Source organism: Melitaea cinxia, chromosome 11, assembly GCF_905220565.1.
Source record: "Melitaea cinxia chromosome 11, ilMelCinx1.1, whole genome shotgun sequence".
Taxonomy (NCBI): Eukaryota; Metazoa; Arthropoda; class Insecta; order Lepidoptera; family Nymphalidae; genus Melitaea; species Melitaea cinxia.
This window is the reverse complement of record NC_059404.1, coordinates 8,094,229-8,122,024: the sequence shown is the minus strand read 5'-3', so window position 1 is coordinate 8,122,024 and position 27,796 is coordinate 8,094,229. Positions and strand designations below refer to the sequence as shown.

Sequence of the window (27,796 nt, the reverse complement as noted above, 5' to 3'; positions counted from 1 at the left end):
TTTTGTAGATAAATTTTTAATAATTTAAGAAAGGTTTTCAAAATATATAAAACAACAAAATAACAGTAAAACAATTTATTTCGAAAATTAAAGATTATACAATCGGAAGTTGAAGTATTTACTTTAATAATTAATAACAAAGCTTCACTTAAGTTTACAAATAAAAAGCCATGATTCCAACAAAGTCAATAAAATACTGTGAATATAATGTCTTAAAAGTTATACTTAAGTGCAAAGGGACTATATGTCTTTAAAATGCAGACAATACTTAAATTCGTATAATTAAATGAGAGTTTAGAACGCGAGACCGGCGTCTGCGTATGTGGTGAAGATTTTCTCGATAGAGTTAGCGTATGCTGCAGTTCTTAAATCTAGACCCAGGTCGAATTTCAGAGCGGTCTTCATGATAGCCTGGAAATAAATATTGTTTAATTTAAACTATATAACAAAATTGCAATACAACAACAACACAACAAGTAAAACAGTAGAAGTTAACAATAGCAGTCTAGTGCTAAATTTATCGCAGATCATAATGCGGTTGGGTAACCGGAGTAGAAGTGATTCTAACAGGTTTATCCTAAAAGTCAACTTGCATTGTTGAAGTGCTTAAGTGCTGTAGAAGTGTCACAAAATAATCTTTATCTCTGTGTTTATGGAAAATGAGGAACTTTTCTTACTCATCTCCAGGGAAGTTCTAATGCCGTCAATCTACAGTTGACTAGCAGGAGCAACAACTCTTTCTTTCAACTCCATCCTTTTACTTAATCATTACAGCCTATACAGTCCACAGTTGGACATAGCCCTCCACAAGCTTATGCCAAAAATAATGTGAACTCATGTGCTTTGGCCATAGTCACCACGCTAGGCAGGCGGGTTGGTGACCGCAGGGCTGGCTTTGTCGCACCGAAGACGTTGCTGCCCGTCTTCGGCCTGTGTATTTCAAAGCCAGCAGTTGGATGGTTATTCCGCCACCGGTCGGCTTTTTAAGTTCCAAGGTGGTAGCGGAACTGTGTTATCCCTTAGTCGCCTCTTACGACACCCACAGGAAGAGAGGGGGTGGCTACATATATTCTTTAGTACTGTAGCCACACAGTACGTCCTTTTACTTAATAAGCCTTAGCTTTGTTTCAGTGAATATTCAAATTCATGGAGGATCAAGATAAAATGTTATTAAGAACAGGGTTCGCCAAACCGATTCATAAAGGTAACCGTTTGAAACGGTTACTGTATGAATCGGTTACCGATTGAAAAGGTTACCGTTTTATTTCGGTTCCAAAACCGTAATAAAACGGTTACCGATTAAACTGCAATACCGAAATATAACGTTATGTATTTCGGTTTTAAATGATTCGGAGAAGTAACAGAGGGTGACAAAATCTGTGAGCCATCGTTTGAAATGAAGAATCTGTAATGTTCCTTTGCTTTTATTGATAATGCTTGGTTTATCATAAGACTGGCTTCTTTAACTATGAAAGTAATTAATTTTTTGAATTATTCGTTATATGCAATGTAAACATTAACGCGAAAAAGAGATGAAAACTTGCTCGCGCCACGCCCGGGGCCTGTCGTCTATCACAAATAAATAAGTTTTAAGTAAAATCACGCAACACACGGGAGCGAATGAGATAGAGATATGGTGTACGTTCGGACCATAGATTATACACTTATATACTGGTAGTTCGGACCGCAATCCGAGCTATCGTAGCGCAGCTACAAGAACGGGAATTGCCCGCTTAAACTTACGACGCGAACGTTATGCCTACTACCGGTTTATTTCGATACTGTATTACCGATATGATTCGGTTACCGAATGATTCTCTTGCCGTTATTTTGATTCGATAAGTACCGTTTTATAAAGGTAAATAACCCATACCGGAATATCCCTGATTAAGAATATTGGGTTTTCTCATTCTCGATAAAAAATTTAAGTTATATATATCTTTTTTTTTCTACACATCTCGGAGATTCGTGAGTGGCTTACCCTAGCGGATCTTTCCATGGTGTAGTCGAGTCCAGAGTGCACAATATCCTTCTCGGAGGCACCAGAAATCCTCTTTTGGAAGGACTCAGAAGGAGTGACGGGGATACGTCCACCAACGCGACCGAAACGTCTTTCCAATGATTCTTGTACGGATTCTGTAATACAAGATTTGTTATTTAGTACATATTTATTTAATCTTCTAGCCTCTTTGTTTTTGTCTATTCAAAGGTAAGTTTTAAAAATCTTCGGTATGTATTTTTAGAATGCTTAGGTGATATATGGACATTTAATTACTGCTATAGTAATTATCCTAGTTTCTGCTAATAGATATATCAAACTTAAATAAATAGGAGTCTCACCCAACAAGTGGTAGTTTGATTCACGTTCATATTTGAACGTAAGACGTCCGTAAGACACATGGTTGAGGTTCTTCAGCCATTCAAAGAACGAAACGGTCACACCACCAGCGTTGATATATAAATCAGGTATGACCAAGATATTGCGGTCAATAAGAATCTTGTCTGCCGCTGGCGTGGTTGGGCCATTGGCAGCTTCAGCTATAATCTGAAAAATTAAAAGAAAATTAGATTAGTGACCCATTTAAAATTGAAATTTTTGTCTCTTGGACTATGTCCAGGTTCACTTTACATAAGACATTTGAAGCTATTTCGAAAATTTGGTGGAAAAAGTATTTAAGAATAATATGGTATTTTAGTACTTTACTCGTTAAATTTATAGGAAAAATAATAATCCACGATTACCTTATACCTAACCTAACATGTAAGCTACTATTATATAATTATGTAGAATAATGACTGCCAAATGACTACAGTTTTTTATAGATTTGTGTGACGGTTTTGAATGGAGCGTGAGGCATTCTAATTTTCGACCACGAAGGTCGTAACGTAGATCAGTTCCAAAAACCGACGGAATACTGGCATTTAACAACCCCAATGTCTCCCGCAAATTACTACTTTGCGAAAAAGTGACCGTCAGAAGTAGGTATTAATATATTCTTGATTTAAATAAACGCCTCAAACTCAACGATTTTTTAAGACTAAAGTGAATATAAGAATGTTTTACCAACAAAAATATATTAGATACTATTTATACGTTATTATGTACGGAGTTATTATAAAGTAATCTGGTCACGACACATGTTTACAAAATATGTTATCTACAGAGATTTCGAACTGGATATGTTTACATTTTTGTATAAAAGGTTTTAAATAGCAGCTTTGTTAAAATTTCCTACAGACCAAAGATTTTTATTAAATAATTAGGTCTTATACCAGGTGTTACATTCGTTATCACAAACGAAGTGATATAGAGGCTCGTTACCTAGATACGTAATTTATTATCATGTTTATTTTAATATTATCTTAACGTAGATAGCCACATAATTCATTTTATCCAAGGATGACATCATAACCACTTGTAATTTGTAAATGAGTATGACATGTATGTAATTAAGCATGTGTCAACAAAATTAATTATTATTGCGATGTCAATTAAAAAAGTCATTTATGCATGTCGTATATCTATATATCTTGTATAAAGTACATACACATACTCCTAAAATATAACTTGTTACAAAAATTTAATACTTAAATATTTTATTTCTTTATAGGCATACTAAACAAATCATATTTTTGATTTAGCTTTTTGAAAACGTAAATAATACTACTAATATCATTTTTAATACTCTAATAATACAGTTAAAGTATTTGTCACGCAGATAGAGCTATAAATATTTAGTGAAGTGTTTCAGTAATACAATCATTTTATTTATTCACCTTAGCTTGAATTTTGTGTGCATTTTCCTTGTTGATGACCTGCTCGACTGCGGCTGGTACTAAAATGTCGCACTTTTCGTACAACATGTTCTCTCCTTCGTAGGCCTTAGCGCCGGGGAAGCCGACAATAGTGCCGTTCTCGATCCTGTAGTCCTCGAGAGCCTGATGAAACATTCTTATTAACACAAATCTCCGAGATAAAAGCAAAACTAAGTACACACATAAAATACTTGTATATTGGTACTATGTAATAAAATGGGGGGGAATTTAATAAAATTGTTACCGATAACAATAATCGTATCGTCCCAGATTTTTTGGAGGATTTATTTATGAAAAAAAAAGAGACAAAACCTGTAATGTTATTGCTAAAGATATATTAAATATCGAATTTCTCATACACATACATTATTATAAGAATGTGTGAGATAGGTCAAGATATTATCAGCGGAGGATTGAATATTGAAGTACCAAAATAAATTCTTATCGAAAAAAAGAAAAACACACCTTGACATTACTTATCAAGACATTTGAAGAGCAGAATCGATTTGCTAGTTGCTACCCAAACATTGATAAAAAACTACTCTTTCAGTACTTTCTTTAACAGGTGAATTTTTATTAGTTTCTCATTTTATTTTTTATTGTTTTAAGTTAGTAAACCACATGAATACCAGTATAACGCCGAGTTGCACGAAACAAAATTAGAATTTAAGTAGAGATTAAACTAATTTAATCACAAGAATTTCATACAGTTCTTGCGATTAAATAAGTTTAATCACTACTTAACTTTTAATTTCTTTTCGTGCAACTCGGCGTAAAACAAATACCCACAAATTAAGAAATAAAATGACGTACACAATGTTAAAACGATGTCAATTAGAGTTGAATTGTTATTCATTTTAAAGTGGTCATAAATAATTGTGTTTGCTCGCAAACGAAAAAAAAACCGACTTCAATTACATCGACAAGTAATACAACGTAGATCGACGAAAAAATAGTCAAGCAACTACGCGTTATTAAAGATTACTCAAAAAGTAGTTATCAGATCTCGATAAAATTTATATGTGACCACATGATAAACATCAGCTTTCGATTAAATTAAAAATTATCAAAATCGGTACACCTAGTAAAAAGTTATTACAGATTTTCGAGAGTTTCCCTCGATTCCTCTGGGATCCCATCATCAGATCTTAGTTTCCTTATCACGGTACCAAACTAGGGATATCTCCTTTCCAACAAAAAAAGAATTATCAAAATCGGTATATCCAGTAGAAAGTTATGCGGTATAATACAACGTAGGTCGACGAAAAAAGCGTCAAGTAAAAACTCATTATTAGATATAACTCGAAAAGTAGTTGTTAGATCTCAAATAAATTTAAATGGGACCAATTGGCACACACCACCTTTCGATTAAAACAAAATTTGTCGAAATCGGTTCACACGGGCAAAAGTTCTGATGTAACATACATAAAAAAAAAAAAAAAAAAAAAAAAAAAAAAAAAAAAACAGTCGAATTGAGAACCTCCTCCTTTTTTGGAAGTCGGTTAAAAAACTTTCAAATACTATCTAGAGCGTTATATAATTATTTAAATAAAACCAAGTGATAACTGGGGACGATATTTTACACTTCAAATACCCATTCAGAGTAGAATCATTACTCTTTTATTAATAACTAGAAACCTGCCCCGGCTTCGCACGTTTGCAAGAAGTGTCAGTGTTCCTCTACTATATTATGCATGTATTATAAACCGTATACATATAAACCATCCTCTGGAATCACTGTATTTACTAAATAAAACCGCAACAAAATCCGTTGCGTAGTTTTAAAGATCTGAGCACACAGCGGGTAGAGACTTTGTTTTATACGATGTAATGATATTAATTACTTGTTGACCCGCGGTTTTACAGGAAAAAAGTAGCCTATAACCTCCCTCGGTAAATGGGCTATCCAACTGAGTGTGAGATGTGATTTAACGTAAATACGTCCATACTGAATTTATATGGAGATTTTTTTAAGTGCATTAAGTAAAACTAGAATTAATAAACGCTTCACACTCAATACACAAACACGACGCCCAGACCACGACTAACATCTATATGGTCGATACAAATGTCTGTCGTGAGCGGGAATCGAACCCGTGACCGCCAGCGCAATAGCCAGTACTGCGCCAACGCGTCGTCAACATTCTGAAACTACTGAACCGATTTTAATAATTCTTCCACCGCTAGCAAAAGCTTATAGGTGTTATCCAAAATAAAACATGTACAACACCGTCGAAGAGGTACTTCTGGTTATTTATAACAATTTTTCAGCCATATGAATACGAAGAGATTGTAGTGAAACATGCTACAATAAATAGTAACAGTAAGTAGTGCAGAGGTTATTTTAAGCAAACGCTACAATACAGTGAAGAATGCGCATTGAAAAAGACCATGCTTAAAATAGAGTACGACACATTATCGTCCTCGTTACTTCTTGTTTGGATGATCAAGCGGTGTAAGAAATTAAGAATACCTAGTTAAGATAAAATGCCAATACAGATTATAAATATTTAATACTTATTTTTATGTTGTTGTAATTATTAATTACATATTTTTTACACAATTAGTTTCTTCTCATGAAATAAAATTTTTTTTCAAGTAGGCTTTCCAATATGTTTTTGAATCGGTATACGTATTATAAAACTTAGCATTAATTTAAAAATTATTTGTCACCAATTCTGAATAAATATTCTGCTGCGGGGAACCTGATAAGACACTCGACAGTTACTCTTTTAAATTATCACAACATTTAATCATTACAAATGTAATTATATCTTCAGCATAAAATTCAGCTTTAATTAACCCATATATCCTTAACATTTATACGATCTCTTGTTTAGTTATCGAGTACTCGTATATGGTCGGCATGCAGTTGAGTTGTTTATAAAGATGAGCTAAACAATGTTTGTCTAGTTCGCAGTTTGGTGTTGCCGTAGTGTTGTGATGCCGCCCTGAAATCTAAGACGCAAAAAGAGTGCAAAACAAACATCTATACATTTCGATTGTTTTTTAATATAGTCTACTCCAGTGGTGACGTGTGTATCTATTCAGAATCGATTTAATAGTTTTGTTTTTTGTATAAAAATAGTCAAATTAATGAGTAGGTGGGTCACCTGATGTTATCGATCGATCAATCGATCCATATTACATCTGTAACTCAACATCGTTACCGGTTTAAAATTATGACGCTCATTCATTACAAAGGATAAAAAGTGCTTATACCAAGATATAGATATATATTTATTTAGGTTATAGATACATAACAGAATCCTATTTCTTAAAATAGCTTAAATTCATTTGCGAAATATGAAGTTAGTTATATTATGATTTATGATCGTAAGAAACTTTTTTTTGTATCGCAGGGGAACCCATTTACGGGTGATATCCAGGATGCCCGGGTAGACATTCCAAGACCGTATGTCGGCTTCAGCACTTGGGGGTGCAATACCGACCAAAACCTCTTCAGGAGCTTTCAGCCGCTTTAATTGGAGGGTCTCGGATGTGTAGGCTAGACTTCTCCTCCATGGGGACTCTCCAGCTTACCTCTGAACAATCCTAACGACGCCATGTCTAGCAGGACCGGGTTCCCATCCCGACCCGACACGGGCACAGGGGCGTTACTGGAGGCGCATTAAGTAGCGCCTCCTACGCATCCCCGTTCGTCGCCTGCGAACGGAGGCCTCGTCGGCGGCCTCCTCTCTCATCCGCTCGTCATTCTCCTTCTGGGACATTACTGTCTCGCAGAAGGGGACCATCGCCTTCCAGGACTCGTCGTCGCCGAGCATCGCGGTGATGACGCTCGGCAGTGACAAGTCCCCTCCGAGGACTGCCGTCAGATCGCGACGCAGCGCCGCCCATCCCGGGCACACTTCGAGAGTGTGCTGGGCAGAGTCCACCGCCGCGCCACAATCGTGACATCCAGTCGTCGGCTCCCTTTGGGCCGTCTGACACAAGTATTCACCAAAGCAGCCGTGCCCGGTGAGAACTTGCGTCAGACGGAAGGTGAGGGGCTTGCGCTTACGGCGCATCCACCGCTCAAGGACCGGGCGCAAGGCAGCCGTTACGCGTGTGCCATACGGCTGCTCCGCCAGGTCCTCCCCCCACCTCCGCATTAGCGCTTCTTGCCCCATCCAGCGCACCCGTAGGATCCCGTCCAACGTGGGGTTCTCACCGAGAGCCCTCCTACCCGAGACGTAGAAGTAGGTCTCGGCAAGGACCTCCGCCACGAGTTCCCACGGGGGGTCGCCAGCTAGAGCATAAGCTGCAGCCCACGATACCGTACGGTCCCCGGATCACCCTCACCGCGATGATCCTCTGCGCAGACCGCAGCGCGGCCTTATTCCTCGCAGTGAGGCGATCCGCCCAATCCGGGGCACCGTACGTCGCCATACTCCGGCAGACTCCGGAATATAGCTGCCTGCATGCGGCTCTGAGTCCTCCGAGGTATCGTAAGAAACTTTACGTCAGTCATGATTAAATAGACTAGGCGATATTAAAATATAGCTGTTGTAACTTATAAATAAGTATTTTATTAGTTATTTTTAAAGTTTTGATTGATGTGTTTTTGTTTACGAATGATATTAACATGTTTATTTAATGACGTAAATAGGAACTTATCTAGGCATAAAGTGTTTCTAAGTTGTTGTAAGTTTAAACCAGATTATAGCGCGACTTCAGCGTCAGTCAGGGATATTTCATTAGGGCGACCTACATTGACAGGTTTCTAGTTTAAATTTTAATGCCTATTGTAACAAACTATTATGTTTCATTTTATTGGAACGCTATTTATTACTATATTATACAAGTAAAATAGAATAATCTAATGTAGTAACTATAATCAACTAGCTATTAATTTTGTACTTATAAATATGTAGTGTTTTTCTTCAATCTCGGTTGGCAATTTATTTACTACAAATATATTTCTAGACTATATTAAAATGAATGAGGCCGTCGTCGCATAAATATATAGTACGACTCCTAACTACGTTCCTTCAAATGGGGAGTTTTGTAGGTGTAATAGATCACATTTTCACACATTCACAGCCCCTATCTTTTTAATTTTACTTTGTCCTAATATGTGAGCTACTCAGGCAACGTACTTCTGCATAACCGTCCAATACTATTTTTCGTAGCCCTAAAAACGTCGATAAAGTGAAATGTTAACACTAACTGCCGCATAAAACTAAAGAACCGCATATGGAAACGAATTTTTTTTTTCTCGTAGAAAGTCTTATCATTCCTAAAACACTTCTGTCCCCTTATCTTGATCTATTATCCTTAAAGAACCCCCCATTTAAAAGAACGTAGTTAGGAGTCGAACACCTTATGTTACCTACCTTTATTACATAACAAAAATAATTTTATGCACTTTGAAACAGTATAGTATAGTTCTTGCGTAGTGAGAGATAAGGTTTTATCAATCTGTGAGACACCAGACTTTTTTAGTAAATGTTATTCAAGTTTATGTCGGTGGTATGATATTTAAACATTTTTTTTAATAACTTGGGTGGCAAAAAACCGAATGGTCTGCTTAATAGTAAGCAGATACCGTTGCCTATGGATGCTTGCAACGATAGGAATATTTCAATCGCGTTACCGACCTTAACACTCACCCGTCCCAAGAGTTGTTACTACCTTAGTCAACACAATAACACAAACACTATTTGAGAGGAGTATTACTTTGTAGTGATTATATTCCTTAGTGAGGTAGCTCTAAAACTTCTATTTAGATATTTGCTTTAATGCCTTATCTCAATTTAAATGTATATCAAGCAGCTTTGTATCTTAGGAACCATAAATAACGGTGTAGTATAAAAAAATTCGCTATTTTCGCTATTCATTTGGATACAAGTCTGTTCTTAAATAATTTTAAGTGATTTTAACTAACAATATTTTTTAACTTCTTTAAATTAATTTTTTTTTCTTTAAATTGAATTTTTCTTATTTCGAAATTTTACAATCATCGTGCATGGCATCGGTAACATGATCACAATTTATATATTTTTGTATAAAGAATAGGGCTATATATTCTGACACCTCAGTCCTACCGTGATCATGGTTGCTGTAAAGTATTCGAAACGTTGGGAATCTAAAAAGTTTAATTTAAAAGGGCTATATATATTGTATAAATATTAAAAAGAATAAAAACAATTACTGTTGACCAAAAACGAATGTTGTGGTCGTCTTAAAGAGTACAATGTTAAACAATGTCAAACTAACTCATAATGTATTTTTTAATGTTAAAACGTCACGATGTAGCAACTGTTGAACCTTAATAAATAAAATAAAAAAATCGTGTGTGCAGGGGCGCTCACCTTGGGGTCGATGCCGTCGGGGTTGTGGATGGCGCCGTCGTGCTCGATGATGCCGACGCACGTGGCGCCGGCGCGCACGAGGTAGCGGCACGTGTGCAGCCCCACGTTACCGAAGCCCTGCACGATGAACGTCTTGCCGCCCCAGCCGGGCGTCGTGCCTGAATGACGATGCAACTTAGATTTTGTTTTTTTACGACTAGGTCAGCAAACAAGATTACGGCTCACATGATGGAAAGCGGTTACCGGAGCCTATAGAGGTTTGCAACAACAGAGACAGCAAACGCGTTGCTGACCCTACTCCTGACCCTCCCCAGGAGCTCTGGTCATCTCACTCACAACAAGAATACAACACTGGTTGAGAGCAATACTATTTTTATAAGATTTTAGATTAACTTGGTTACTTGTATTATTAAAACTATTCAAAAACGGGATCTTTACCATTGTCTTTATTTTAATTTTACGGAGCTCGATATTTCGATATTAACTGCGAAAAGACATTGGCAGTAAACGTCGAAATATCGAGTTGAAAATAAAAAAACATGATAAATATCCCGTTTTGAATAGTTTCAGTATTATTTAGCATAATTTTTGGTCGGTGGACTCATGTCTGCGTTAGGGATACTAAGATAGAATAATTAGTTTTCTTAATGTAAGCTGCAGTAGTGTAGCAAGTGAATGATCAGTTACAAAAATAAAAATCAGAATAACAAAAGCACGGGCATTATAAGCCTGAGGACATAACTTTATACATATAAAAAAAAAAGTATTATTTGGCTGTGATTTCCTGTAAGGTTGAGGTATTTTGCCAGATGGGCTACTCCGATTTTGATCAAGATATATCTTGCCCCCTCCCTTCCTCAAATAAACATAAAAACAAAATTTTACACAGTTAATTAAGACTCGTTTATCATATCCAACCTTCTCCTACGTAGCGAAAGAGGCGTGATCGTGTTTGTCATAGGGCCAATTTGACCAACTATGGATAAATATAGTTGGTTTTAGTTTATTAGTTGTGGTGAAACAGGCCCTTAAAACTATAAGAATAATAATAGAATAATTTTAATATAATAAAAAATTATAGGCACTGAATACTCCATGATATAAAATACCCTATTTATTTAAAATTATCTAAGCTCTAAAAATTATCTAAGTTCTTTAGAGAAAAGATTCGGTAGTTTTTGCGTGAAAGTTATCAACATCCATCCATCCGCACAAAATTGCATTTATACACACTCAAATAAGATTCTCGGAACCTTTCAAGGTTAACCATTAAATAACTAATACCATCGGACCATAATGGAGCGCTCAGTTCTTTGAACCTGACCTTGAGACTTGGCTTGAAACGAGCGTTACAATTTTTTGTTTAATTTCCCGGCTGTTATCTAATTGACTAATTTAGCGAGTAATAATTTGTAGCTATAAATTGCAAATGTTTTGAGAGTATGTATCGTGAAAAATTAAAAGTGCCTGCTACTGTATTTATAATTAAACTTACCAATCATGCTCATGTAGTTCGCCTCGTTGATGAAGTTTTCAAGACCGTGGAACACTCCTCTACCAGTAGCTGATACTCTGCCGTGGATACCACCCTGCATAAATGTTACTAATTAATTAATATAATACAATTACCTCTAAGATAGTCGTAAAGTAGTATTTTAGTTTTTTTCAAAATTAAATGTAAAGCGCTAATTATTTAACTTTAAATTTTTTATGTTAGAGTTTAATGATTAAGAATAGGATATTTATATAAGAAGGCCTACCAGTCTAAAAGTAAAATATCTTTAAGCATACTATGGATTGAAAAAAATATATTATTTGACAAGAATCGATACAAAAATTTGACTACAAACCTGATTGATGGGTTTGCCCGTTACGCAAGCGTGTGCATTAATGTCTTGGTAGCCGATGGTCTTAGCGTAAGTGTCTGCGATCCAGGACATTTCACGTTCGCCTGTACCCATGTCAGGGGCTGGTACGTCGACACCCGGCCCTAAAAACATTTTAAGCTATAGAATTTTTTGAAACTGAGGTAGGGCACAGCAGGAAATCCTGTTGTTTGGGCTGCTCAGTTTTTGAGCAGCAGAAACTGAGCAGCCCAACTGGGGAAGTACCTCAACTTTACAAAAGATCACAGTTATATAATACTGCTTTCAAGCAGTGTTGTGTTCCTGTGGTGAGTAAGGTGACCAGTGCTCTTGATGAAAATTGGAGGTAGGCTACGGTATAAGCTACGATAATAGCTTACCATCAGGTTATCCGTACTTGCTGTCGACTTGTTTGCCGACCTAGTTCTATAAAAAAATTGAAACGTAGTAGAAAGGTATTTTAATTTCAAGGAGAGAAGTAATAATTGAATTGATTGGTTACGGTGTAGAATGAATCGTTCTTTTTGCGAATACATCTTATTTTAACCATTTATGTGTATATAATTTATACCGCTGTCTGTGTATTACTCGATAGAGATTAGAGATAAACGCAATAGAAATCATTACAAAAACAAAGAAGATTTAATACATATTTAAAGATGAAAGTTTCTTTGAAATTACACGTTTAAAATTATTTATTTATACTTTTATTTCGTTAAAGAAATACAGTTTATATTTCTTATAAATTTATCACTAATGTATGTATGTTCACTGTAAAAAGACACTTTGATAGAAGTTTCTGTTTAATTATCCATATTTATGGTTAGTTTATGCAAAGTACTATTCTGTATCGCAAAAGGAATATCCAAGTGAATAAAACTGAAAATTAAATCATTTGGAATACTTCTTAATAACTCATTGCTATAGTTTTTTTCCAATCAACGACTGGACTGAAATAATTATTTAATTTTTATCAGAACTTATGGATGGTTTACATTTCATTTTAATTATACCTTTTAAGTAATTACAATTTACATTTGTATCCAACAGGCTCTAATTCATATAAGTATTCCATAATACGACCCACAAATTGTTTTTTAATGTTTAAAACGCGTATTTCAGTCAGTCAGTTTCGAAACGTCGGGCATTTAAAAAACTTAGCAAACCGCGATAAAATCCAAAATTTTTTGTTTCATTATTATTGCCCACAAAAACAAACTTTAAAAACAAACAAACCGTATAAAGGAATGTGTTTTTCACTAAAACCATAGCGGACCTTAAATTAATTCGTTATTTATCTACTATATCTAAACATTCTGAATGACTGCTGAAATTTCATTATAACATATATAGCTACTAGCTGACCTGGCGAACATTGTACCGCCTTCTTTATTTTTTTCTTAAATATAATAATTAATATATCAAAATAAAATATAGCCTATCTTTCAAGTTGGATCGAACTGCACATGGTGTGCGAATTTTATTATAATCGGTTAAGTGGTTTAGGAGTCCATTGAGGACAAACATTGTGACACGAGATTTATATATATTAAGATTGTATATAGTTTACCAGACAGACATTTAATAGACAAAACAAAATTAGGATGCTGACTATAATTCAGCTATCATACCTAAATACATGTTTACACTATTTGTAGCGATCGGCGAGCCGTGTTGGCAGAATAACAATGTGTAAGTTGACTCACCACAAGACTAGCACCTACCATTTAGAACAAAACGGTAGCAATATACATAGTTTACAAACTATTAAAATTATTTTCATATCAACGATGTTATTTAAATTTTGTTTTTAACGTACCTAGTACGAAACTTTTATGCATTATAAGATATTATCATTTCATAATAAAACTATGAGCGTCAATAGATTCGCTAAATGACTATGTTGACTAGCTAGTTATACGTATCAGTTTCAATCAATATAGACAAAGTATATATAATTGCAAATATAAATAGCAACCAAAACAAATATCAATAGTGTTACGTTATTGAAAATAGTAATTGATACAGTACAACTAATATCACGGTGATGGTACAAATTGAATTATTTCATAAAACTACCAGTAATGCGGCTTTATCGGTAATTTATTTTACTACTATTTCCTAAAAAATGTGAGATATGCTCTCACATTATTCTTATCAAGGTCAAGCAAATGTTAATTCAATTTTATTTGAATCCCGGTAACAGAACATAATTCTGTTAAGAATAAAAGGGATTATAGCTGTGGAAGACAACGCGATGATAGAAGACAATTTATGGCACTTTAATTTCAAAGGAATGGTAATTGACATCGACTTTCTGATTAATATTTGTCTTAAAATAGACATTACACTCACATACAAAGTCATCATGACTACAGTAATCATGTCTTAACAAGTTTTTAAATACACATAATTTTTCAATCGAATATCACCAGATTCGATTCGAAGATTAGCTGTTTATGTGTGATTAATATAGATCTTCAAATAGACATGACACTGGCATACAAATTCATCAAGACTCCAGCAATCATGTTTTAGCATCTTATTAAGTTTCGACCATTATTTATATTTTATAAGCATTAGCTATTCTCGTGACAACGAAAGGAAATGGTAAGTGTCACTATGCATGTAACAATATTTCGGTTTTATCAGTGTGTTTAAATTATGTCAAGAACGCTTACTCAAAAACCTAATTAAGCTAATAAAATAACTATAAAAAGAATTATTTAATAGAAATTTTGTGAAATGTATAAGTATCTTACCGATGAAGCCCTTCTTAGCGAGCTCAAGAGTGAAACGTCTCGTAATCTTTTCCAATTCGTGTTCGGAGTATTCCTTGGGATTGATCTTGATTCCGGCCTTGGCACCACCAAAGGGCACGTCGACGCAGGCGCACTTGAAGGTCATCAAGGCGGACAGGGCCTTCACTTCATCACGAGTGACGTCAGTTGAGAATCTTATACCTGAACAAATTGACACAGTGCTATAAAATTTATTTAGGCTTTTGATTTTTTTATGCTTTTATCTGCACGATTTATTTATCGATAATGGTGTTTTTTATTTTTTATTTCTATGACAGTTTTTGGCAGCAAATAATACTAAAAATTATTTTGATATGTATAAAGAATGAGATGACTCAATAATAAATAATACTTATATTTATTTTATACATTAGTAAAGAAGCATGATTAATTATGCTCGGTATTGATGAAAATATAATGGGCAGATTTATTTCCGTAGTTGCTAGAGTAATTTATACACCCATAATTTTATATTTTAACTAGCTAATGCGCGCGACTTCGTCCGCGTGGAACAGAGGCGCGCGCAATACTTGATAATTTGTTTGCTGCGATGTTATTTTAAAACTGCGATATCTCCTGAGATACTCATTGAAATCGAATTATGTAAAAGGCAATTTTGTTTTAAATTAAATACTTGTGATAAATAACGTATTTATTTAGATAAGGATTAATATCATGTTTATAAAAACATCTTCGCAAATAATGCATTATTTTAGAACAAACTTGGTTAGCATAAAAAAGGTTATAATAGTGAGCTAATCTTAAAAGAGATTATGCTGTCGCGGACTTTTTTTTAGAACTTTTAAAGAGGATCAATTCTGTCATACATGATTTTTGTGAAACTTTAACTGTTTTGCGCACGCAGCAGAAGCTCTCAAAAGGAAAAAAGAACCCCCGATTTTGAAACATTCTTCATTGGTGCTCCGCTCTTTTTGGTCTTAGCGTGATGATATTATATAGCCTATAACCTTCCTCGATAAATGGGCTATCTAACACTGAAAGAATTTTTCAAATCGGAAATTCCAATCGGATCAGTAGTTTCTGAGATTAGCGCGTTCAAACAAACAAACTCTTCAGCTTTATAATATTAGTATAGATTATTCAGTATTTTTATATTTATAAAAATACTGATAATCTATACTAATATTATAAAGCTAAATATACATGCATTCATGTAATTTATTATCAAAAGACGAATGATTTAATGTTAGGGCAAACGAGGAAACTAATGTACATATACCTATTGGCGGTTAGTTTAGCTTAAAAATAGTACGTCAAAATCGACTTTTGAGACATTTAAAAACGCCAAAAAAAGATTATTTTTAAAAAGGTTTTAATAATTTCAACCTTTGATCCGAAAGTCCTCCGAAATTAATCTTTGCATTAATATTTCGATTTAAATTGCTTGTATTTAAAAATCATATTATTTATTGAAATAAAACTTCTTTACGCACGCTTGGAGAGTAAACTTGTGAATGCGCGATGAGAGCGTTACCAATAGGGAGATCAGGCGAGGCGAACGGAAGTTGAGGGTGATATAAGTACCCGTAAGTAATAGTTGCCCCTAATCAAACTAAAGAAATTTGACTTCAGTCGTGTGGTCTTAATCACACTCGTTTTTTTTTTATTATTATTTTGTTTGCATTTGTTGGTTAAGTTAAACTTATTACTACTTTTGTTCATAACATTTTGTATGGTCTTTGTCTGAATTAAATGTTTTTATCATAACATGTTTTAGTATTTGTAAATCATTAATAACCAATAATTAATAGCCACGACCACTAGTAGCACGATTATAGAGGGGTGAGGGAAAGAGAATGAATTATTAATTTGTAATTATAGATAATATATAGACATATAAAATTAACGTAATTAACTATTATGTGAAGGTGACTTTTTAAAGGTGCGGTAGTCTATAAACAGTTGCTATCCTATGTCCTAAGCAGTGGCGTAGCGTGGTTGTCGGCCGCCCGGGGCGGAAGAAAATTTTGCCGCCCCCGTAGGTAGGTTTAGGTATTTCAATTTAAACTAGGTATACTAAAACTTACTTAGCTGAGTGGCTACGACATATAGAATTTAGCCACCCCGTTTCATCCCGTGGGTGTCGTAAGAGGCGACTAAGGGATAGAAAAGTTCCAATAATAATAATAATAATAATAATGATAAAGCTTTATTTAATTCCATGCAAAATTCATCAATCCTTATCTCCATTTGCCCAAATCAAAATTTCAATCAATTAAATAACAATACAAAATAATTAATAGTACTTATTAGATTTTATTAGATTAGTGATAATTATTAAGACATACTATTTAATGTAAAATAAATAAATTAATCTAATATATAAAATTCTCGTGTCGCGGTGTTTGTAGTTAAACTCTTCCGAAACGGCTAGACCGATTCTCATGAAATTTTGTGTGCATATTGGGTAGGTCTGAGAATCGAACAACATCTATTTTTCATCCCCCTAAATGTTAAGGGTAGTCCACCCCTATTTTTTTTTATTTTTTTTTTTTTATTTTTAGATAAATTATTTATATTTTTATTTTTTTATGATACAACATTAAAAAATTCATACAACCCTAAATTTTCAACCTTCTACGATCAACCCCTATATTTTATTTGTTAATTATAAACTTTAATGTTTTTGGCAGGATTTTTATTTTTATTTTGTCATGACTTAGAATTAAAAAAAAATATATTACTCTTAATTTTCAACCTTTCTACCATCAAGCCCTATTTTTCCATCGCAATTTTTATTTTTTATTATTTTTAATAATTTCCTTTAATTGTGATTTTTTTTCTCAATTCAATTTGATCTCCTGCCTTCGCCGGTCGATAACTATCAATCGATCAGTTATCCCCGCTAGATGTCTACATTACGTTGTCACCTCTCATCCAGCAAACATCACTGAGTAGGGATGAGAATAAAGCCGGTCTCCTGTCTTACTCACTATACTGTTTTCGGCCATTGTTTTTTTTTGGTTTTATTTGTGTACCGATCGTAGCAGTAACTGCTATACGTATTATTTTAATTTTTCTGTGCACTAAATAAAGCATACTTTCATTGTCTACAACGCTTTCGTTTATAAGTAAATCCCCGCACATTTATATTATAGTAGATAGTTTATTGGCAAAACAACGTTTGCCGGGTCAGCTAGTTAATAATATGAAATAGCAAAGTTCCAATACCACTGTGGAACTAGTGAAGCCGACCGATGGCGGTATAGCCATCCTACAGCTAGCTTTTTAAATACACAACCGAAGACGAGCAGCAGCGTCTTCGGTGCGACAAAGCTAGCCCTGCGGTCACCAACCCGCCTACCCAGCGTAGTGACTATGGGCAAAAACCCTCATGACTTCGCGGTAGAATTTTAGGCCCTCAGTTCTCGGTAGCCCCACTATTCCCGGCTACAGCAGCGGCCGCGGTAACGGTGGGGCGGAGGGTGCTGAGGATCACCGGGATACGGGAGGCTGCCACTCAAAACTACAGGTACTACGTACCGGTTACGTATAATGGAGGCATGTTACGGCTGGACCACAACCTTACCGAACTGGAAGTAAAACCGAATCTTAAACTTAAACTTAAGTGAAGAATACTGGGGTTGTCTGAAGTTTGAAGAGAGGGCGAAGACACGATGATCCTGGACTCCGGGCACTTGTTCTGCTTCCGTGAAGGTGATGGGCTTTCCCAAGGTGGCGTCGATTTTCTGGTCTACAAGACTCTCACTAACAACGTTGTGGAAGTCAGCAATGTATCGACCCGGGTAGCGTACCTTGTACTTAAACTCACTGACAGGTACTCCCTAGAAGTGATACAGCTCTATGCGCCGACCTCAGCACAATCTGACAATGAAGTCGAAGCCTTGTATGACGATATTACTAGGGCCATGCATGGGACTACTTCGGCCTTCTACAACGTTGTTATGGGAGCCTTCAACGCTAAAGTGGGAATACAAGACCGCGACGAATCAAGGATCGGGCCACGCGGGTAGGGGCGCAGGAATCGCAGGGGGCAGATGCTCGTCAACTACTACGAGTCAGAGGGGCTCTTCTTGATGAATTCTTTTTTTTAAGAAGAAGCCCCAAAGGCGGTGTACATGGCAAAGCCCCAACACTATGACGAGGAACGAGATAGATTCATCATAGCGGATAAAAGGCATATATTCAGAGATGTCTCCTTGGTTAATTGGTTTAACACTGGCAGTAACCACCGGTTATTGCGGAGCACTTTAAATATATACCGAAAAGAGCGGGTCCGCTTAGTGAAATCTACTCTCCGACGTACGCTGCCCCAATTACTATGTGGCTCCGAGCAATTTCAATGGGAACGCCAAAACCGATTCGATTCGCTGGAAACTACTGGCAACGTGGAAGAGATGACCGACAACGTGGTGAAGACGGTGTGTACACTTTTTTTTTTTTTTTTTTTAACAAGTCTTATACATCCACGGGCTTATGAACCCATGTCCTTTTTTACTCTAATACATGCAAATTTTTATTTTTATTTTTTTCTCTATTTCAAGGTAGGCGTTAGTCAACAACATCGCTGTTCAAGTCAGACTATGTTTGTTTTTAATGTCTCCAAAAGAGACGTGAGTCCACCGACCGGTTCTTAATCTAATCTATGGTACAACATTTTTTTTTTTTTTGTATTATTATTATTTCCTTATAATACTATACTTATATCTAGCTAAATCTTACATTATTTTCATGCGTAATAATCGTTTTCTTAGAAATATATTTTTTTTAATATTGTCTATATTACTACCAAACTTACTCCTCCCAAGCAAAGCAACCTATTCGAATTTTATTTTGACATGTCGAGAATACTCTCAACGACGGCGGTGTCTCTATTATGAATCGCCATCTTGAGACTATGCTCGAGGATGTCTTTTTCCGTAGCCTCCGCCGCCCTCCCAACGAAACGACAGATCGCGTCATCTCTGTAGTCGGTGTAGTAGACACAGGCCTTGGTGTGTCTAGTCACCGCGACTATCGCATGCGAAACGCTGTCATGTATTCGCAGCCTCCCACTCCTCGTCTGGATGACGATGACACTCTCACTCGTCTCAACCGAGAAAAATATTAGATATAAAAAAAATCTGCTTGAATGCGATTATAGCGTATAAATAATTAAATTAAAATATCACAAAACAAGAAACTATAAATATCAAAAGAACAATAATTTTCTTTTACAATGAAAAAAATCACACTAGTCGAAGCAAGTTAGGAATCAGTTCAAGTTATTTTTATTTACTCTTATTATTACAATTAAAAACTTTGAAAGTATAATACAGCCGTTTACTGTTTTGGTTGTTAATAGTTTGGAATCGTTTACAGGCGTATCTGATTATTGATATAATCGTATGGACAGAAGTGCCCTAAAGCGTGTTGTTTGTTTAGGTTATGTATGTGTATTTTCTTGATTGTTGTAACAACATGGGAATAATTAAACTAAAGAATTGTGTTGATTATTAGTAAAAATGTATGTTACTCAATTTCAAAGCATTTGCAATAATTTAAAAATTTTAGGTGAATTGCATTCCTCCGCCTGTACTTTACTGTCACAAAATGAAAAATACGGGAAGCGCTTACTTCTAAACCCCTATATTTTTATAGCAATGCAGCAATCCCTACTAATATTATAAATGTGAATGTAAGTTTGTTTGTTACGCTTTCACGCGAAAACGATTTAACCGATCATCATGAAACTTTGTACACATATTCTTGGAAGTATTAGAAGTAACATAGGATTCTTTTTATTTAAGAAAAAAAAATCGATGCGAGCAAAGTCACGGGTAAAAGCTAGTATGCTATAAAATGCACACTTTTAATAATACAAATCTTCAATCTTCGGTGTGTACACTAGGTCGTAGGCACTTTAGCTGACGAAGTCAACAAAGCAGTCCAACTCTCTTCCGAAGCCTTGGATCTAGTGTGGTGGAGGCGCGAGTTGCTCACTGCTCAAGCAGCTTCGCCAGAACAGAGGGCTCTTTCCAAGATACGAAAACTTGTACGCCGAGACCTCCACTGCTCAAATACGAGAGAGATTGCTACTCTGATTGAGCAGAATAGGGATGACTTAGTTACGACTGAGCTACTTAAAGCCGCAGGGTGACCTACCCTAAAAGTCTTGGTGAGACTCTTTCACGCCGTCACCCACCGAGGTACCACGCCGGAGGTGTGGTCCAGTAGTGTGTTTGGTGCTGTTCTTTAAGAGAGGCGACAAGTCTCTGTCAAAGAATTACACATTGATCTCACTTCTGAGCCATATCTATAAGCTGTTTTCGATTGTTGTTACGAATCGTCTCGCCAGAAGACTCGACGAATTCCAACTACCGGAGCAGCGAGGTTTCGAAATGACTACAGCACTGTAGACCACATTCATACTGTTCAATAGATTATACAAAAGACAGAAGAATATAATCAGCCGCTGTGTATGGCATTTGTGGACTACGAAAAAGTCTTCGACTATTGCTTCTCAAAATGGAAAAACAAAAAATACTGGTTATCCAAATGTTTTGGATTAAGTTTTAAAATAGCCTAGCAATTATTTTATTTTTTTGTATTAATAAATGAATTTGATGTAATTTTTTTTTATTATTTCACTTTATACGTAGCGAAGCACGTACCGGGCCGCTAGTATTTACTAATTGTTTTTATTATTTAAGTGTTGTTCAATTTTGTCGCCCCCTAAAAAGTGCCGCCCGGGGCGGGCCGCCCCCCCCGCCCCCACTACGCTACGCCACTGGTCCTAAGTGGTGAACTCTGCACAACTAAACTGTTACTATAAAATTAAATTAATAATAAAAGTTAAATTGATAATGAATACCGTGTACTGTAACTAATAACCAATTATGCGAGTTAAAAAAAATCATTATAAGTAATAATAAGTCTGTCCCGTAATGATGCCATCCAAATTTTTAATGTTGGCTTGAACTCGTTGATCAAGTTTTTATAATATTACAATGGATGCAAAAACTAGAAACCTCTGCACTGTCGTTACAAGGAAAAGGAAGTAAGTAATATTAGGCAGAACAGAGTCAGGAAAATAACAAAATAATATTGATGTAAGAAAATAATATACTTTTAAGAAAATTACGTAATTGAAATTTTAATTTACACTTGCATGAACATGAAGTTTTAAAAACATTAATCCACCTCATTAATGAACAGACTTCCAAAACCGGAGGAGATCCTCTATTAGATTGTATTTTCTTTTTAACCGACTTCCAAAAAAGGAGGAGGTTCTCAATTCGACTGTATTTTTTTTATGTTAGTTACATCAGAACTTTTAACTGGGTGGAGCTATTTCGACAAATTTTCTTTTGATCGAAAGGTGGTGTGTGTCATTTGGTCCCATTTAAATTTATTTGAGATCTAACAACTACTTTTCGAGTTATATCTAATAATGCGTTTTTACTTGACGCTTTTTTCGTCGACCTACGTTGTATTATACCGCATAACTTTCTACTGGATGTACCGATTTTGACAATTCTTTTTTTGTTGGAAAGGGGATATCCCTAGTTTGGTACCATTATAAGAAAACCAGGATTTGATGATGGAATCCCAGAGAAATCGAGGGAAACTCTCGAAAATCCGCAATAACTTTTTACTGGGTGTACTGATTTTGATAATTTTTAATTTAATCGAAACCTGATGTTTATCATGTGGTTACATATAAATTTTATCGAGATCTGATAACTACTTTTTGAGTAATCTTTGATAACGCGTAGTTACTTGACTATTTTTTCGTCGATCTACGTTGTATTACTTGTCGATGTAATCGAAGTCGGGTTTTTTTGTTTGTCAGCAAACACTATTATTTTAATCGAAAGGTGGTACGTGACATGTGGTTCCATTTAAATTTAATTGAGATCTGATGACGACTTTTTGAGTAATCTTTAATAGCGCATATTTACTTGACAATTTTTTTGTCTACTTACGTTGTGTTACTTGTCGATACAATTGAAGTCGGTCTCTACTTCATTTGTGAACAAACACAATTATTTAATATTACGCATCAACTCGCGGTGGACTGTGTTATTTATTTTTATATTTATTTTTTTACTTCTAGCTTAAAACAACAGTTCTTTTTCATAGACATTTTTATCCCTAATTTAATTTAATTAATAGTTGATACACGTGCTAATTTATAAAAAAAGGTTCTAAAAATCTTTCCATCTTGTGTAGAGTTCACTTTACAACGTAAACATACTGGTAAGTGCTCTAATTACCAAATATCTCATGCAAGAAAAGAAACGGTCACAAAGTCCGACTTTATTTTTAGGTAGGTATAGATTATATTGTTAAATGATAACGTTATATTATATTCGTGCTTATATCTTAGGTATATAGGTAATAATTGCGCTAATAAATCGAATCATATTAAGCCTCGTCTTTTAAATACTCAATAAAGATTTTTGTCGAAACGATGTGACTGGGTATTTATTGTTAAATATATTGATAACAATCAATTGATGACATAAGCCTGAACATAAGAAACTAATATAGGTAATATAGGTATAACAAATATTCGAATACGTGACTAGGCGTGCATCACAGTTGACTTGTTCCATTTGCGTTTCACTCGAGAAATTTACAAGATCTCGTGACTTCTAAGATTTAAATGAGTATTTAAAACAAGTCATAGATTTATTGCATAACGTTCTGCTTGCTGACGCTAGTTACGTCATAGCCGCGCCTCCTGTTACCACCGGCCCGGCGTAAACACGTGGGTTGTTATCTTCATATTTCAGCCAATCAGCACCTTTGATATTTCTGTCCGAAATATCTGACGATGTGATCGATGTCATTTCGATATTTTTGTACGAAATGTTAAATAAATAAAAAACGCATTACCAGTTCAAATATTTTAAACTAGCCGACCCGTACCCACTTCGTTGGTCGTTAATTATTATTTTTGTGATGCAAATATGTAGTAAAGTTTTCATCTCGCTTGCATTTCTCCGACTTGATTTACATATACTATTATTTTTCACTGAATTTTTTGTTCAATAACAATAAAATATTGCCTATATCCTCCTAAATAGCGTAGCTAACTGTTAGTGATAGAATTTTCATGAACGAATCAGTACTTGCGAAGATTACCCCCTACAAACAAAGTTAGAAACTTTACCTCTTTATAATATTAGTATAGATTGTAGAAATTAGTACAGCAATTTTATAAAAAATTACAATGTGCGATTAATGCAAATCTATTTGCCACAATATACACTATAGAATAAATACTATTTTTCATTAGAACTTTACCTCATAAAAGTAATATAACGAAATACTAGAAGTAGTTAAAACTAGAAGGAGTATAAAAAAGCAAGCTGAATTAGAAAAAAAAAATCTGTGAAAATACTTGGTTACCGAAAAATGTATGAATCGACAAGTAGTCGTTAATATTTTTGATTATAAATAAATTATTTTACGTTACACATGCATATTTAAACTGTAATATAAATATTATAGTTTTCTGTTTTTTATTAATTCATTACGTTTTAAAAAGTCGAGAACATCTGTTACGTTTAAAAAGATAAAATTTCGCTCATTATATAAAAAATCCAGCGGATGTGACCAATTGTGTCATTTATTGCATAAATTAATATTTTTTGCAATCGCTTGTTATCAACTGCGGACGTAATCTGTAGCTGTTCCTTGGAGCATGCACTTTTTCTTTACCATCAGTACAAGTATAAAATATATATTATAAATTTTTGAATCAGTAAAATCTAATTTTTGGCAAGCGCATTGTTATATAAAATTATTTTACCTTGCTTTATAAAATACATCTTTTGAAAGAAATGATAAATATGTCGTCAACATTTACCTTTATCAAATCGGCTGTGATAGATAACAGACACGTTGGAGGTGGACGTGATAAGTAGAAGTAAATTACCTATATTTGCGTCTATCCAACATATTAATTACGTATGCGATAAAAGGTTAGTTTAAGGGTAAAAATTATAATAGTTGCCGTTAATAATAGTTACATATTGAATAGAAATAATCATGGTGCTGTTATAAAAAAAAACTGAATAGCGCAAACGTTAAATGAGAGCACATTAGGAAATTTCCTGCTGAAAATATGGAGAGCAGCCCGACTGCGCGACCTTATAAAAGATCACAGTTAAATAACACTGTTTTCAAGCAGTGTTGTGTTCCTGTTGGCGAGAAAGGTGACCAGAGCTCCTGGGAGGCACTCGAGATGGGGTCGACAACGCGCTTGCGATACTTCTAGTGTTGTAGATGTCTATAAGCTACGGTAATCGCTTACCATCAGGTGAGCCGTACGTTTGTTTGCCGATCTAGTTATTATAACAAAAAAGTGCAAAGAACAATTATGAAATTGTTAATATTATAATACTTAATAAAATTGTTGGCGTTGTTGGAACCCATTAATGCAAATGAATGTATATGTAATACATCTAATATATAAAATTCTCGTGTCGCGGTGTTTGTAGTTAAACTCCTCCGAAACGGCTTGACCTATTCTCATGAAATTTTGTGTACATATTGGGTAGGTCTGAGAATCGAACATCTATTTTTCAGACCCCTAAATGTTAAGGGTTATCCACCCCTAATTTTTTTTTTAACTTTTAGATATTTTTTTTATTATACAACTAAACAAAAATACATATAACCCTTTTTCAAATCTCTACGATCAACCCCTATTTTTAAATAGCGTTGAGCGGCAAGACATCTTTTGCCAAGTCAGCTAGTAGTAATATATAAAAACTAAATATTAGGTTTTGATATAAATTTTTTGTTGGCTATAGCGTTCTTCCGAATTAATGTTAAATGTGTTAAATGCATAACTTAATAATATTTACCATCAAAATTACTACATATATGATGTACCAATCGGAATAAAGTCGGTTTCGTAATGACGTAAAAAATCTGGAAAAAACGACAGTGAATAAAATTAACTGTTGCAATTTATTGTATCTGTTGATTGCTAATTCAAGCGATTAAACGAACCCGCTAGCTTAGTCCGTTTGTTTTTGTTTAAATTATTTTTTGCGTAACAACCGTGTTACATAACTTTTTCGAATTTTTAATAATGAACAAATTACAAGTGTTACTGTTAAACAATTCTTTTTAGAAAGGTGTACATTATTACACATACGTTGCTTTACAAAACTTACTGCTTGATTTTTAACAAATAATTATAATAATAGTAAGTAAACTGTTTAAAAAACTGTGACGTAGTCAAATTGATTTAAAATCTTTTTTTTTTTCTATCAAGTTAATCTTCAATATCATTTTGTTAATGACACCGGTTATTTGAAATTGTTTCGAAAGATAACAAATACCATTTGTTATGACTTAACTATGAGTAGTTTAAAATCCAAAGAAAGGTTACTCTATACCTAAAATATGATTTTTTTTTTGTTTTTTATATTGCGAGTATAGTTTACAATGAGTTATTTATTATTTTTAACCGACTTCAAAAAAGGAAGATGTTATCAGTTCGACTGTATTTTTTTATGTGTTACCTCTGAACGTTTTAGTAGGTGGATAGATTTCGAAGATTCATTCTTTTTTTCTAATCCAAATCATGGTTGTCATGACAAATTTCACTGGATGTACCGATTTTAATGATTTTTTGTTTTAATCGAAATCTGGTGCTTGTCTGGTATAGTCTCATTAAAATATGATCGACATCTGATAAGTAAATTTTGAGATATTATCTCTAATAATGCGTACCTATTTATTTGACGTTATTTCGTCTACCTACGCTGTATAACTGGTCGACGTAATTGAAGTCGGCATTTTTCGTTTGCGGGAAAACACGAATACTATTCTTCTAATAAAAAGTCATAATTGTATTTATGTATGTATTATTTTCATGTATATTTATAAAAAAAAAAATTGCTATATCAGCCGGCTGTTACCTATAAAACAAGCATTGAGTTGCTTATCTCAGGAACAGACGAGTGTGTGAATGTTATAAGATATTTATTTAGTATGTCGTAGAATGTTTATAAAAAATGGTTTTTTTTATTATGTATTCATCCGTGCAAATTTTCATTAAAAAAAGAGGTTATGTTCATGCAGATTTTGGTTATCTACGTAACATTACGGGCAGTATAATCACGTGTCGGTGTTTGTTCTATAAATAAATATCCAAATTACAATCACTCCGACAGCGTCCAGCGCGCGAGTGATGTAAGCAATGATGAGAAAAATAAAAGTCTATTACCTCCTTTTGTTGGCGTCCTGTGTGATGAATGCTGAGCTCGGTACCCAAGAATCATTTCATAATCACCAGAATCGCGTCGTAAAGGAAATTGGATTTCGAGAATATGATCACACGGTTGCATTAATTTTAAAATGCCAGCGACTTTTTTCTTTTTCTCTTCAATGGAAACTCTGGATTTCATATCCTCCACTAATTTGTCTTCGACCACTTGACACGCCCGGTGGAAAAAATACTCGACCATGTCGAAGAATCTAGGATTTGCACTTGTTGGTACATCCTTGAGCCTGTCTGGGATTTCATGATTCGCGTAGGTACGGCAACAAACGTTCACTGTAGCAGGTGTGATCTTAAGCATATTATTGACTGCCTCATTTTGGATTGTGTTTTTTAGAGGCGGTACCACTGTTTTAGCAATATTCTTTAGATGTAACATGGTATCTGATTTAAGTACTTAAGTCGGGTAAGGTATCGGGTCGCTCTACACTAAAATTAAAATATGAAATTACACGAATTCGCAAGCTTATAATTGCAGAGACGACCCGCCCCGACCAACTGCGAAGCTACGTCCTCTTTGGCTCCGGGCTCCGGCTTCCGTCTAGGCGTCTAGGGACACGAAAAAAGTATCGATACTTTGTGGTATCGAGTATATCACCATTCGATAGCGATATTTTTGTACTCGATACTTTTATTCAATTAGTACTTTTCGGCAGGTATCGTATCGAAAGTTTTAAATGAGTAATATTACCTTTTTATGGGTTGAATGAAATTCGTAAAATAATTTGA

The 27,796-nt window shown here is 34.7% G+C and overlaps 1 protein-coding gene across 1 annotated transcript; it reads right to left on the bottom strand.

Moving 5' to 3' along the window:
- Window positions 1-60: 60 nt before the first annotated feature.
- Window positions 61-27,623, bottom strand: LOC123657930 (glutamate dehydrogenase, mitochondrial). The gene is made up of 9 exons (XM_045593416.1): window positions 27,014-27,623; window positions 14,758-14,958; window positions 11,981-12,120; window positions 11,626-11,719; window positions 10,131-10,288; window positions 3,778-3,939; window positions 2,341-2,545; window positions 1,982-2,136; window positions 61-411 (listed from the first exon to the last, which is right to left on the bottom strand). The coding sequence occupies exons 1-9, from the start codon at window positions 27,444-27,446 to the stop codon at window positions 295-297; spliced, it is 1,665 nt and encodes a 554-aa protein (XP_045449372.1). The 5' UTR covers window positions 27,447-27,623; the 3' UTR covers window positions 61-294.
- Between the last annotated feature and the right edge of the window lie 173 nt (window positions 27,624-27,796).

Coding starts and splice junctions, on each gene's coding strand:
- LOC123657930 (XM_045593416.1), bottom strand. CDS start 27,446: ATGTTACATCTAAAGAATATTGCTAAAACAGTGGTACCGCCTCTAAAA. Junction 2,546..3,777: donor CACACAAAATTCAAGCTAAG/GTGAATAAATAA, acceptor TTAATTTTTCAG/ATTATAGCTGAAGCTGCCAA. Junction 412..1,981: donor CCATGGAAAGATCCGCTAGG/GTAAGCCACTCA, acceptor ATTTATTTCCAG/GCTATCATGAAGACCGCTCT.